Raw genomic sequence first — 15,550 nt, forward strand, 5'->3', positions numbered from 1 at the left:
CCTTTGTCCTTTGTTTTAGTTATATTCTTATTTAGTATTGTTCAGCTTTTGCTTTTTAAACAGTAGCTAGAACTATGACTAAGCTGTGTTATTGGTTTTGATTTGCATATCTAATTTGCTCCAAAAATTTTAACTTTAAAATATTTAATTGACACAATTGTACCTATTCCAGGGGTACGATATGAGGTTCTATAAATGTACACAATGTGTAGTGAGTATCACGCTCAATTAACACATCCATCACAACACATGCTGTGCGTTAGATCCCTTGAACTTTCTTTAGTAATAGCTGGAACTATGACTAAGTAGAATTATCGGTTTTGGTTTCCACATTTACTTCTGCTTCACTTTTTAATTTGATTACTCATCTCCTTTCTGTCTACATTATATGTAAGTTTCCAGCCCATCATTGCAACTAAAATAAAAGCTATTCAAATATCCTGATAGCTAACCTATTCCACACTTCCTAATCTTTTTTTGCCTTTTAAATTTTATCTAAATAAAAGAGCAAAATAGTAAGCCTGTCACATCCTTTCTGGATAGTCTTAAGATGAATGTGTGCATTTTTCTGTACTAGGACTCAGGCAGGAAGTCTCAGAAATATGTTCCAAGGAGGCAGCTCTACACTCACCTTAATCTGCCCTTTCAAGCAAGGCTCGCTGCACACAGACCGCACTACCCCACTCTTGTTCATCTGTATTTTGTAATCGTCAATGTTCAGCACGCCTTCGTGCCAGGTTCCAACATGCACATAGTCATAGCGATTAGCTTCCGTGTACTGCAGATTCATGATGTCATACCTGCAAAGCAAACAACGGTCGAGTCTTGTAAGATATGGACACGATGTAGAAAACAAAAAAATTTGGTATCTAGGTTTTAAGAGGGGAAAAGAAATAAAAGCTAGAATCATCACACAGCCCAAACCAGCTCTTGCAAACATTGTAATTATGTTTCCTTTGATTTTTCCAGAATGTACCTATGTATCATCCAAATTTCCTAAAGAAAATATTACTCTCATTATATTCTCTGCTTATACTCCAAACGTAATTCTAGGTTGATTATTTCCTTCAAATTCATTCTTCGTTAAATTATTATTTGAAAAAGAAGCAATCCATGTGAACATTAATTTATATACTTGATTGCTTATATCCCACATATCCTTTTGACATTCAGTTTCCATTTTCATTATACTAGATTAAAAGAAGGAGTCTTTACTGAGTCTGATTTTTTAGGTGCTAGAAAAGCAAATAATCCGCAAAAGATAAATGTAATTAGTAGGGATGCTGGAAATTTAATGTCTAATACATGAACACTTAAATTGATCTCGTTCCTGATTAGGACAAACATTTTTGAAGTCAAATAATTGGTGTGAGTTATTTCAGTAATTTTAAAGGGAGAAATTTTACCAAGGGTAAAATATACATGTAGGTCTTTTCCCTGGAGTCATGTGTAACTTTTTATAAGACTAAATTTTACTGCAGCCTGAGGGCGTTCTGGGGCCCAGGCTTCATTTTTCCAGAGCAGGAAATACAGGAAGTTCTGTAATGCAATGGAAAGATCAGAGGACCTGACATCAGATTGTGTGATCTGGAGCCCTTCTAATATTTCAGTAGTACCTAGGAAAGTCACCAACCTCTTTAAGCTTCTTGGGGTTCTTGGGCAGTTTATGAACATAAGGTATGTCAAGAAACTCCCCTAAAATTGGGATGAATGAATAGTTCCGGTGAGCCAGATGTTGGCATCTTATAATTCATAACCTGAAACCCTAACCCCCAAAATGATAGAATTAGGAGATTGGTTTTTGGGGTGATTAATCATGAATGCAGAGTGCTCAGGAATGAGATCTGTGTCCTTATAAAAGGCAGCACCCCCAAACCTTCCGTGTCTTTAGCAAGTGCCATCTGTGAAGCACAAAGCAGGACCTCATAGGCACGAAATCTACTGGTGCCTTAATGCTGGACTTTCTGCCTCCAGAATCGTGAACAACAAGTTGCTATTATTTATAAGCCACAGAGTCTACTGCATTTTCTTACAGTAGCCCCAGATGGACTAAAACAATAGGTAAGGCAATATCATGGAATCATTCATAGTTTTATTTCTACAAATACTTTAAAGTACTCTGGCTATTTCCATTTCTATAAGAAAACTGGGGAAAATATTTATGTTGGAATGACCATTCATCTCTTAGTCATTGAAAAGTTTCTTGTATTCTTACATCTCATTTCCATGATGTTATTCACTCCAAGCAAACTAACTCATGTGCCCAAACTCAGTATGATTCCCTTCTTACTGGGTCCACAGTGGAATTGTTTTTTGTTGTTTGTTTTTTTGGGTTTTTGTTTGTCTGGGTTTGACCATTCATCTCTTAGTCATTGAAAAGTTTCTTGTATTCTTACATCTCATTTCCATGATGTTATTCACTCCAAGCAAACTAACTCATGTGCCCAAACTCAGTATGATTCCCTTCTTACTGGGTCCACAGTGGAATTGTTTTTTGTTGTTTGTTTTTTTGGGTTTTTGTTGTTGTTGTCTGGGTTTTTTGTTTGTTTGTTTGTTTGTTGTAGTACCTATGCAGAGTTCCTGCCCTCCTGGGCTGCAATGAATCACGGTCTCTAGCTCCTTATACCTGACCCAAGGAATTAAATGTTAGTTAATCAACAGACATTCCCCTCCCTCAGCTTTTTTCCTTCCACTTCCCTTCTAATCCATCCTAGAGTCTTTCCTCTTTAAACTTCACTCAGACTCACAATCTTTCTCAGCATAGCACTCTGGGAAGCTGCTGCCAATGAGCCTAACTAAGTTGGCTTCTGAAAACAACTGGCTATCTCTGGCCTGATTCTTTATCTAGACAGTGATTACCAGCTCACTGGCATTTCTGCCTGCACTTAATGTGTAAATATATCCTGTTGTCCACAGGGTGGTTTCTGGCTTCTCCATATCCAGATTCTGGGAGCTTCTATAAATAACTAAGTCCTAAAAGAGAGCAGACTTGGGGAGAGTAAAGGAAACTTTCCTTCACCCAGTGAACAAAACCTACTAAGAGTGAAAATGGAGTATAATGCACCTGGAGCTCATTATTCATCTTTTTAAATATAAATATCTTTTGCCTGTAATTCAGTTTCCTAGGACTTTTATTTCAACTTCTTCATTTGCTCTTTCATAAGGGAAATTGATTCACACTTCATTAACATTTAAAAATAGAAAAATTCACAGTATTTTGATATGAAAACACATTTTTAAGAAGTTTCAAATACTGGAGGAAAAAATAAGAAGAAAGTCATGCTAGAAGATACCAAGGGAAAAATACTGACTTACTAAAATGTGTGTACAGTGTGTGTTAATGAATGCTACTCTTTCCTCTTGACCCCAGGCTTCCTGCAGGGCATGTTGGCCTTTATTTGGAATATTCTTATGCTGTAAATTACTCTTCACAGCATAGTCTCAATGCACTGGTTTTTTTGTGTGATGATTAACTAAAGTAATTACAAGAAGGACCCAAAGCATGAGTGATGGTATGGCAAGAGCAGGAAGCCCCTGGAGGTGGCTGGAATTGTAGCTAAGAGATTAAGCGGACCAACTTCAAGCAGTAGGAAATGATCCCCAAAAAGTTACTGAGGGGAACACTATAATTTGACTATGTAATTAAAAATGGAGGAGAAGCAAGGTAAAATTGTGCACCTATGTTTGGATAACAGATAGAGAAAGAAGACTGGTAATTTATTGGGATGCTGTATGCTTTCTTTTGCTGATCACGTGGTAAGGTTTACACTGCAAGTCTGACCTGGTACTGAGCCTCTCAGCAGCCTCTCTGAATTTCAGGGCTGTTTGTTCCTCCTGGTACCATGTCCTAAGGTGCTCAGCATCCCAAAGCTTCATGCATGTTCACCTCCTCGGTTTTCCATACCACTCACATTCCTCTGATCGAAAGCTGCTCCCACCTATCTGGCAGCTGAGAAGGATTCCTGTAAATGTGCTATTTTGTTTGTTAACAGTGACATCTGTACCCTTTCTAAAGCTATAGAATTTCATCAGGGAAGTTCCCACTTAGCCTCCATAAGGGATGATCTATATGTGGAACAGGAAGCATCCACAGAAAGGAGGTATACACAGAAAATTGCTTAGGATCACACAGACCCTGTTAATACTTCTCCCATGGCATTAAAGTTGCCAGTGATTTTGCCTAATTTCAGGATTAGCTAAAAAACAGCATGATGTGATGAAAGATTACAAGCCTCGGAGTAAGACTATTCTGCCCTCACTACTTGCCTTCGCTGTGACTGTAGGTGACTCGCTTAGTTTATCTGACACTGTTTTATTCTACATAAAGGGATAATGATACACTGAGAGCAGTGAGAATCAAGTGACTCGATGCTCTATTTTAACACAACCTGTGCTTTCTTAGAAAGCTGTAGCTCTACAAAATCTTAGCCTAAAAAACAATAGGAGCTATGAGGTTGTGAGAGGACTGTGCAGAGGCCAAGCTGAGACCATTGCCCCTTTCTGTTGAAAGTTTTAATTCTGCTGCCATTCGAATCCTCTGTTCCCTAAGAAAACTGATGTGATTGACATCATTTCCTATGTACCTATTACCAGGGGTCTCATTGGTGGCATCAAAATAAGTGTTTCAGAAGAGATTGTGTGTAAAATGAATTTGAGTGAAATACGTGGGTGTTTGTGCATGAGCGTACAAATATGGGTGTTTAGTTAGCTTTTTTAGCTTCTTGTTGGATTCTTTGAAAACAATTAGAGACCACATCTTAGAAACAAAATTCTTACCTTTCTTTCCAAGAGAAATATAAATTAGCCCGAGAAAAGGGTATATATGTGTAGAATATGGTTCTCTTCACCTACTAAACACTTTAAGTGGGTGCAGTATCCACATTTCCTGACCAGTATAGCTTGGTGACTAATCAATCAGAAAGATGCTGAGTGGTGTAGGCTGTGACTGGGAAGCTGCTGTTGACCAGGCATAGTTTCTTTATGGTCTCTTAGGCTCGCAGACATGTTCCAGGCCTTCTGAGGAAAGGATCAGGTGACAGCTGGTCAGAGGGACAAGCCGGTCAGAGTGGAAGGGTGCACAGTTCTTGCAGTTTACCAAGAAGTGTTTCAGTGTTTTAACCACCAATGTGGTCTCTGGTAATATCCATCAGTAGGGACCCTCTCTTTTTAGTATTGCAGTTGAATCTAACTTCATGACATGCGGACACCAAGCAACCAAAGAGAGCCCTCGTTGCCACCTGTCCTACACAGAAGGCTCACCAAGGGATTCAGGGCCATTATAGAAAAGACCACATTACCTTCCAGGAGCATCCCCTTTCTCATCAAACCACACCTCCTCTCCAGACACACCAATGAAGGAAGACTTGATGAGGAAGTCTAGGAGCTTTCTGCCGTCGATGGGCTTCATGGCGTCACAGAGGCCCACATGGCCAGGGCAGAGGGCATGGTGCATGTTCTGCAGGCCGTGTGCCATCGCATAGATGGCATTAATGACAAACCCCATCTTACTGTCCTGGACGTAGTTTTCTTCCAAGCTTTCATTGCCTGTAACAGTAAAAGCAGATCTTACCAAGGTTCATCCAAATGATGTCCACAAGCTCAACAGTCAAATGCTGTCAGGGCTCTTAGGGAAGGGAGAGAGGAAAAGTCCACCTGTGTACATTTTGTGCTTGTGACAATCTGTGGCATATTCTACCTACAAATAGTTCGATCGGTTTCATTTTCTCTACTCAGTAATGGATTTATGTGATACAGAAGGAACTCCATACAAGGTGAAAGTAAAGAAATTTTATGAGCCAACCATAGTGGCATACACCTATAATTCTAACTCTCTGGAAAGAGGAGGCAGGAGGATTGTGAGTTCAAGCCCAGCCAGGAAATTTAGAGACTTACTAAGACCCTGTCTGAAAATAAAATAAAAATAAACAAATAAAGGACCAGTAATACAGTTCAGTGCAAAGGCTTTGAGTTCAATCACCAGGACTGAAAAAAAATTTCATATAAGACAATTCTTAAGGAGCAATAAAATAAACTCTTATTCTCTTTTGGTCCCTAGGAATTTACAATAACAGTCTCTCCCTATCTCCTTTTTTAATCTTTATTAAATGTATTGATATATATTGGGTATACAACACAATTACATTCATCATTGGTATCTTGTATCTCTACCTAACTTATCGGGTTCTTATTTTTACCCATTCCCCAGCCCTCCCCTTCCCTGTTTACAAATTCATTGGTTCCATGGTTTTCCTTTTCACAGACTTTTTCTTTTTTCTTCTTACCTTTCCCCTACCCTTCCAACTTCCTCTACACTTTTAGACCTTTTTCTTACTATTACACAATATCAATTATATATTTTAATCCTTATTTACACTTTTATTTTTTCACATCAGAGAAGCTATTCAATATTTACACATGTGTAACTTATTAATTTCACTTGAGTATGGCCTCATTGTGTATCCACTTAGCATTAAATCTTTCTAGTTTCTTGTTCTTTATGGCTGAGTAGTAATCCATTTTATAAAAAAAGAAACATCTTCTTTATCCAGTCTCCAGTTGATGAGCAATTGGGCTGTTTCCAAGTTGTAGCTATTACAAACTGTGCCACTATAAACATGGGTGATCATATATTGCTATGCTATGATTCTTTTAATTCTTTGGGGAAGATACCTAGCAGAGGAATAGCTGGTCAAATGGGACTTCTAATCCTGGTTGTTTGAGGTATCTCCATATTGATTTCCACAGTGGTTGGACCAGTCTGCAATCCCACCAACAATGAAGAAGGGTTCCTTTCTCCCCACAACCCTGCCAGCATTTTTATTGGTTGATTTCTTGATAGCAGCCATTCTTACTGGGGTGAGATGGAATCTCAGTGTTGTTTTCTCAGTGTTGTGAATCTATCAAATGACCAGTTATGTGGAACATTTTTTCATATGTTTATTTGCTGCTTTTACTTCTTTGTCTGAGAAATGTCTGTTCATTTCAGATGCCCATTTTTTAATTGGGTCTTTATATTTAGGGGGCCTGATTTCTTTTGTATATTCTAGATAGTAGATTTTTATCTGAGGAATAGCTGGTAAAAAAAAATTTCCACATTATGTGTTGTCTCTTAGCTCTGCTTGTAATTTATCTGGCAGTGCAGAAGCTTTTTTAAAAGATGGGATCCCAATTGTTGATTCTTTGTGCTAGTTCCCGTGCTACTGAGGATTTGTTCATAAAGTTTTTTCCTATGCCAATATCTTCAAGAGTTCTTCCTGACTTATCTTCCAGCAAGTTTAGTGTTTCTGTTTTAATATTTATATCTTTAATCCACTTGAATTTTAGTTTAGTGCATGGAAAAAGATAGGGTCTAGTTTTAATCTCTGACAAGTTTGAAATCCAGTTTTTCCAACACCATTTATTAAAGAGGCTTTCCTCCAGAGAGAGAGAGTGTTTGGCTCCTTTGTCAAAGATGAGGTAGCCAAGTATGTCAGCAGGTATTTCTGCATCTTCTAATCTATTTCACTGATCCTCAGGTATGTTTCTTTGCCAGTACCATGCTGTTATTATTACAGTGGCTTTGTAGGATAGTTTCAAATTGGGGGTTGTGATAACCACTGCCATGTCTCTGTTGCCTAGAATTGCTTTTGTTATTGTAGGTCTCTTCTGATTCAAAATAAATTTTTGGATTGTTTTCTCTAGTTTTACAAAATAAACTGTTGGGATTTCAATAGGGATTGCATTGTATCTGTATAGCAGTTTTGGAAGTATGGCCATTTTCACTATCTTGATTTTTCCTACCCAGGCAAAAGGGATTTTTTCCATTTTCTTATATCTTCTTCAATCACTTTTTTTGGAGTGCTGTAGTTTTTAGGGTAGAGGTGTTTTGTCTCCTTCGTTAGATTGATTCCCGAATATTTCTTTTTTTTTTTTTGGATACTGTTGCGAAAGGGATTGTTTTCCTAATTTGACTCTCAGTGAGACTTACTTGTGTACAAGAAAGTTATAGATTTTGAATATTTATCTTGTATCCAGCTACTCTACTGAATCTGTCAATCAAGTCTAGAAGTCTTTTGGCAGAGTTCTTTTGGGTCATCTATGTAGAGTATCATATCATCAGCAAATAATGACAGTTTCACTTCTTCCTTTCCTATCTTTATTGCTTTGGTTTCTTTCTCTTTTCTAATTGTTGTGGCTAATGTTTCCAGAACTATATTGAACAGGAGTGGTGGTAGTGGACATCCTTGTCTCATTCCTGATTTTAACATTAAGGTTTTCAGTTTTTGACCATTTAGTATGATGTTGGCTGTTGGTTTTTCATAGATAGCCTTTATCATATTAAGATAAAGGCCATATATTCCAATTTTCTGTATGGTTTTTATCATGAATGGGTGTTTAATTTTGTAGAAACCCTTTTCTGCAACTATTGAGAGGACTTTATGACTTTTGTCCTTGACTCTGTTAATACAATATATTACATTTATTGATTTACATATGTTGAACATCCTTGCATCCCTAGCATAAATCCACCTTGGTCAGGGTATATAATCTTCTTGATGATCTTCTGTATTCTGTTTGCCAGTACTTTATTGAGGATTTTTACATCTATGTTCATTAGGGAGATTGGCCTATAGTTCTCTTTTTTGGTTAGGTCTTTCCCTGGTTTTAGAATCAAAGTAATACTTGCTTTCAGGAATTATTTTGAAAGTATTGCTTCTCTTTCGAATTTGTTGAAAAGTTTAAAGAGTAATGGCAATAGTTCTTTAAATATCTTGTAGAATTCAGCAGTGAAGCCATCAGGACCTGGGCGTTTCTTTGTTGCTAAGTTTTTAATTACATTTTCAATTTCACTGATTGTAATTGGGATGTTTAGAATTTTTATATCTTCTTTGTTCAACTTTGGTAATTCATATGTATCTAGAAATCCATCCATTTCTTCTATGTTCTGCATTTTATTAGAGTTTCTCATGTTACTGGAAGAGCATTCTTTTATTCTCTATTACAAACTGCAATTCCTGATGTTTATATTAGTGATGCCCTGACATCTTCTTTTTATGATCTCACTCTTTTTATCATTTCTAAGGACACAAAAACAAAAGAAGTTGTAGGTATGGTATAGTACCTTCTTATCGATGGTTGGCAGTACAGAAATATTTAAATAAAATTTGCTAATTATTAGAAACTTAGGTGAAATATTTCTTGATAGAAGAGTCACACCACAAATTCATTTTAGCCTTTTGGTTATACCTGTAAATTCAGAGGCCCTGTGATTATTTCCACCCAAGTAAAAGAGTTCCCTAAGTAGCAAAGAACTTCACAGGAATATAATGTGTTAAATTTAAACTACATTTTGGAAGTCAAAACTTTAGTATTTACACATGGGTGAGAAATCTGGAGACCATTCAGCTTTGAAAAATAAAGGTAACAAGTTTGGAAAATAACATAGATTTGATGTGTACCATTGGCATAATTCAGAGACTTTGTACTTAGTTTCAGAAATGCGCTTCTTTCTGCATTGGGTTTTCCTTCACCCACTTGACTGATACTGAGGCTCCTATGTGACCTATGTGTGCTTCAGGTACTAAAAGGTGGGAAAGTTGGCAGATTCAGGGTGTTGAGAACAACCTCAGATGCTGCTCTGCACTTCCTGCCAACTCCCTCTTTGTTCCAGTTTAAGTATTCATTGGACATTAATGTTCTCTCTTGGGCTAATACCTTGCAAAGGGTATATAAGAAGTTGGAGAGCTTGAAGTCTTTAGAAGCAATGATAAAGAGTTTTGACTTTGATATTGAGCTTGAGATGAAAATACAAATGTCTAAAGAGTTCTATTTAAAGGATGCTCTGCTTAGATGTAGTTGAAAATGTGCAAAAGATACAAGCATGGCTACATGAGTGAGATACAAGATACTTAGGCCAGATAGAAGAGGGAAATAATTTAAAATTCCACTCCATCTTCCAAGTTTACTTGATAGGACATTATTAAAACAGAAATTTGCTAATGTAGCATTTTCCTTATTGAAAAGAAACTTTCGAGGAGAAATGAGAATTAAGACAAATAGAGAGGGCATTTTAAAACCAAACTGCACAGAATAAGCACAGACAGTTATTTAGGACAGAAAGCAAATATCCTCCTTCCAAAAACTGCAAAGTCACTGAAAAGGGGTAACTTGTGTCTGTTCCCGAAAATTCCTGACTTTAATGATGGTTTTCTTTCCCTTCAAGATAATGAAAGAGGTAAATTAGCAAAATTTGTCTGATAAGTCTTGAAAAAGAGTTTACTGACTGCTTTGAGTCCCAAATGCTGAAGCTAAATAAGAATCGGAGACATTTCGTAGGGTGGGAATATTGATTGAGCAGCCAAAAACCTTCACTACAATGGTCCCTTAAAAGATCCTACTTAATAATCAAACCACCTACCTGAATAAGCAGTGGTTAAAAACTCAACAGTAGGAATGAAATTGCAGGGGAAGGTTTATAACATTATCAAGTGGAAATTTTTCTGCTATAAATAAGCCCCTGGCCACTGCATTTGCTATTCCTATTGTAGTAATGATTGCTGAACATTTATTTCGCACTGTTATCCCCAGAACAGAAGTCCTACCCCAGTGGTTATCTGGTGGATACTTCTTCATCCGCACTGAGACAGTAAGCGTTCTCGGATACCTGTGACATCAGTGCGTTTCTTGTGATCAGTATTCAGGGTGATCATACAACACATCTAAACTGGGTTATTTTTCAGAGTAAAAGTGAGTGCTAACAATAATTTTTCCAGAACACAGGTATAAAAAAGGCAAATTGGGAAAACTAATTCATGTCTCTTGATCCATGTATACTTTAATTATATCTATTTACTGGCATAATTGTAAGTATATGTGTGTATATACCAACATATAGATATATACGAATAATCAGTACAATGTACTCATTAATTTTAAGTTATTTTATTCTTATTTGACTTTAAGGGAAAGTATTTGTAATAGCTGCATGTTTTTAGTATTAGCTATGTATAGCACTCAATAAATGAGATCTAAGGTTCACCATTTTCCTGCCAAATAGGCATTAATTTCACCATTTTACGGTGCAGAAAGAATGTGTGATAACTTGGATTCAAATGCCCTCCCAGTCCTTGTTCCTTCTGCTGCACTACATGGTACAGATAGAGAAAGCTACGAAGGAGGCACTGTTCTGGTGGCAGAGGACAAGGCACCCTGCCATGTCCCAGCGTCTTTGCCAAGCCTGGTTTGGGGCTTCTCCCTGGGATTGTTCCAGGTGTGCACAGCTGCATCTCTGACAAGAAGTGCTAGCACCCAATCTTTTGATAGCAAAATATGATAAAGAAGCCTATCCTGTCAATATCTGTCATACAGAGAGAAAGGAGGCTAGACATTTGTTTCCAGGGAATAGCTGCAAAGTAATAGCTCACACTCTTCCCTAACCAAAAATAGCTTCTGTGTTGTGTAAATCTGTAATAAGCTCATGTACTTCCTTATCCTGGCAGACCACCAGCTCTGCATACAAAGGAGAAGGTGACCACTAGCAAAAAGTCTCTCTTCAGCTCCTACAGCAGTCACTCCGTCTGCTCCAATCAAATGGGAACATGTGGCATAGAGTTGGAAAATCACATGGCCTTCACAAGATCATCTTCATCATAGCAACTGTCCTGGATAATGTTGCCAGAATTTATCATGGAACAAACAAAATATATTACTGGCTTCCCAGTCCTCCTAAGATCTTATGTTTTCATGACCACTGAATAAAATATCTAAAACTAATAACACTGTCACTTGGTGAGAAGGTGAAAACACTTTGATTCCCCAAGGTTTTGTACCTTTTCATAGCACTAGTCTCAAAGTTATTTGTGAGAAGGGGATTTCATGTTTCATTTTCTGTGGTGCACTAACTATTATAGACCACCAGGGTTTCATTAAGCCATTAAGCCATTCCCTTTTCTAATATACTAAATGGAATCAAATAATTGAGGTTGACTGTGTTTATTTACCTTCTGAAGAATACCTGCCTAACTGCTTCACAATGAATTGCGAAAATAGCTACCTTGATTCTAAATAGTAATCTTGTTCTTTATTGCAAAAAGCCTGAGGGAGGACTATAAATTGCTAAAGAAGTACAGCAGCACACAAGGCCTCCATGGAGGTAGGAATAGGCCATGTAGTTATAAAAAAAGGAAATTCATGGTGGCTGGGAGAGGAATGCTGTCTATTGCCACTTAGGATGGTTATTCAGCAGAGTGGTACAGGCAGAAAGAAGTCTGGGCCTGGCACCTCAGCTGATGAGATTTAGATGCAGTTCCATCAGAGTCTGCCAACAACAAATTTCCAAAAAGTTATGGCACTTGGACAACAGTTTTGACCTCCTTGAGCCTCAGTTTCCTAGTCTCAAAACTAACACGAATGGGTTAGATTATCTTCCTGAAGACCTCTTTGCCCTCTAAAGTTGTATGCTTTGCTTCTCTACTTCCTCATTTATTAATACCGGGTATGGCCACTGACCACCACTGTCCTTTCCAGTTCACACACAACAATGAGATAAATTCTCCTATCACGGTTTGTCTTAGCTATTTTCCTCAATGCTGAGACACAATACTCAGCACCCACAACTCTAAGGAGGAAAGGTTTATTTTGGGTCATACTTTGTAGTGGTTCCAGTCCATAGTCTCAGCTGGCTCCAGGGCAGAGGGGCATGGCAGAGGAGAAACAGATCATGGCATAACAGCAGGAAGACAGAGATCAAGATGGAGGGAGGGAGATAGACCCTTGCAGGCCACGCCCCCTGTGACCACCTCCTGTGACCAGGCTTCACCTCACAAATCCAATTTAGCTATCAGCTCATCATTGGACTAATACACTGCTAAGTACCACACCACCATGATCCAATCACTTCCCCAAACCCCCACCTATGTGAGCATGAGCCTTTGGGAGGACGTCCACATGTAAACCATAACACCATTTTACAGATGAGAAACCAATTCACACACCAGACAGGGCATGGCTGGGGAGGGCTGGGGTTCCTTCCTTTCCCTTATCCTATGATGCATATCCTATGTAGGGGCTCATGGAGGACCCCTCAAACCTCTCTTCTTACTTAGGGAGAAGAGCAGTGTCTCACTCTGAATGACATGAGAACAGTAAAGTAAACATGTTCAGCCCAACTATTGCCCTTTCAATTGGAAGAAGGCACCTGACTCAAGTATTCTGGTTGACTGGCCTGTGGAAATGTGCCCCATGGCTGTCCAGCTAAACCAGTTACTGCATGGGTTAGTCTAGCAAATTCTGGAATCAAGTGTTCAAAAGTCAGTCGTGGGCAATATATAAATCATGTTCTCTCCCAGTTTAATTTTTTGTTTTCTATTTTTGTAAATGTTAAAAACATTTTCATTAAGGCCTAATTTACCTGTAATAAAGTATACAGATCTTTACAGATCAATAAATTTTCACACATGTAAACACCTATGTGGTTTCCACCAGGAACATGATGTAGAGCATTTCTGGAAGGTTTTCATTGATTTAGGGTTTCTTGAATTTATCCTAGAAATGTTTTAATCAATGCTTGGAGTACAGAATCTAAGTGCTTGATTTTTCTGGTATACTACAATTGATACATTTTTAAAACATTATTGCTAGCATATAGAAATATTATTAATATTTATATACCAATTTTGTATGGTTTTATAATGTACTTATTAATTCTAATTGTATACATTCTTTTGGGTATTCTACATACATATATTAACATTACTAATGAAACCGCTATCTAATTTCCATATGTCTGCTTCTGGCTCTACTTGTTATATAGATCCACATTTTAGAAGGATGCATACTGGCATGTACACTAACATCTAGCAGCTTGTGTTCAAAGACTCATAGCTGGCAAGGACAGAAGCAATTTTCATACACAGTATTCCCTTCCAAGTCTCACTATGCATGTATGTAGCAACCCTACCCAACTGAGTAAGCCTATTGCAAAAAGAACATAGTATTTGCTAGTGTGATATTTATTGTGCCCATTTGATGTCCAGAGTTGGAAAATAGAGACAATATACTGAAAGAATATTTAGCTCCATAAAAGTAATTTTGTTGACACCTGTATTTTCAATTTTGTTAATGCAATCCTATCACTGTGGAGGTAGGTCTAGTGGTATTACCTGTTCAAAACTAGACCCTTGGCATTAACTTCAAATGAAAAACCCAGACACAGGCTTTATTCTACCTCTCATAAAACAAGGAAGCATTCTGAGAAACATGATTAGCTAAACATGATTAGCACTGGAGGAAATATTCTTCTGATTTCTTGACATGTGTCACCCTACACTGCTTTATTTTATCTGACAGCATTATATATTTGATACATAATTTGATACAATGTCATGGAGATTGAAATAGAAAGGACTGTAATTTATATTGTTAACATACCAAGCAAAAACATGAAATTCATATTCCTTTAAATTGCTCATTTCAGATTTAATGAAGGAAAATTAATAGGATCGTTATTTTTTATTATGACTTGAAAAGGCTACAATGCCCTCACTTTTATTTGAAGGCTTAGGCTGCTAAATTTTCTGTATTATTTTCCAGAGAAAATGTGTGTTAAGAGAATAGTCTACTCTTGCCCATGTTCAAGTCTAGATCTGTTAATTTCTTTTCCTTTGACACTACATTTTACTCTTTCCCTAAGAGGTTCTCTCTGTTCACATCACTGAAAAATATGAAACCGTCATTATTTTCTATTCTATTTATTAAAATGTAAATTAACTCTTATGTAGGATGGAAAAGAAGAGTCAGTTAACAAAGCATGTTATTATCGCTGTTATTATTAGTTGAATTTTGATTGCTTTATCCCACCTGGTTTTTACATATGTGCACAACACAGATATTTTTCAAAGTAACTCATCAGAATTTGTTATTAAGAGAGAAATTCCCCCAGCTCTATGACACAGAAACAGTAGGCTCCTTGCAAATTGATGATAATATATAGTAAACCTCAATTTCCTGACAGTACAATTGCATTTAGTTAACTCACATTTCAGAAAGTCATGGTGTGTGTGAAAAACAAGTAAGGACAGTCACTGGTATGTTTAAGTGATGTGGAGGATCAGTCGGCAACATTCAGTTTAACTGAGGGGCCTTTTGTTTCTCTAAAGAGAGACAACAAGGGTGGCTTGCTGTGGGCCTTTGCTTTTATTATTGATGTGGAACAGAACAGTGTCGGGGAGTTATAAACCATTTCCCTTGCAGTAACTAATCATTGCAGGTCTGCAGTAAGCACTTGGCAGGTAACTGTAGAGCTGGAATAGGTCTCTAGCAGCTTTAGCAAATGTGGGAAGCTTGACTCTTGTTAAAATTCAACAGGAACCAGCTCCCTTCTCGGTAACATGCTGGGTAAGATTTCTTGGCTTTTTCCATACCCTGGGGAGGTCGAGCTGGGCTCATAGCACAGCTGCTACTTATTTAAGGGAGATAAGAGGGTTGCTTTCTTTTAGATATACAAGGGAGTTTTATGGTTTAATGCTATTGTGGTCTTCCTTGAGTTCCCATCAATGAGTTGTTCTTTTTTTAG

At 37.6% G+C, this 15,550-nt stretch overlaps 1 protein-coding gene across 1 annotated transcript in view; it reads right to left on the reverse strand.

Moving 5' to 3' along the window:
- Grm1 (glutamate metabotropic receptor 1) overlaps positions 1-15,550 on the reverse strand; it is a 386,786-nt gene that overhangs the window by 61,925 nt on the left and 309,311 nt on the right. The window contains 2 exon segments of the mRNA XM_010626642.2: positions 632-800; positions 5,298-5,544. Coding sequence (XP_010624944.1) covers positions 632-800; positions 5,298-5,544 — 416 coding nt within the window.

The sequence above is a fragment of the Fukomys damarensis genome, unplaced genomic scaffold (assembly GCF_012274545.1).
Source record: "Fukomys damarensis isolate Sample0158 unplaced genomic scaffold, DMR_v1.0_HiC HiC_scaffold_14, whole genome shotgun sequence".
Classification (NCBI taxonomy): Eukaryota; Metazoa; Chordata; class Mammalia; order Rodentia; family Bathyergidae; genus Fukomys; species Fukomys damarensis.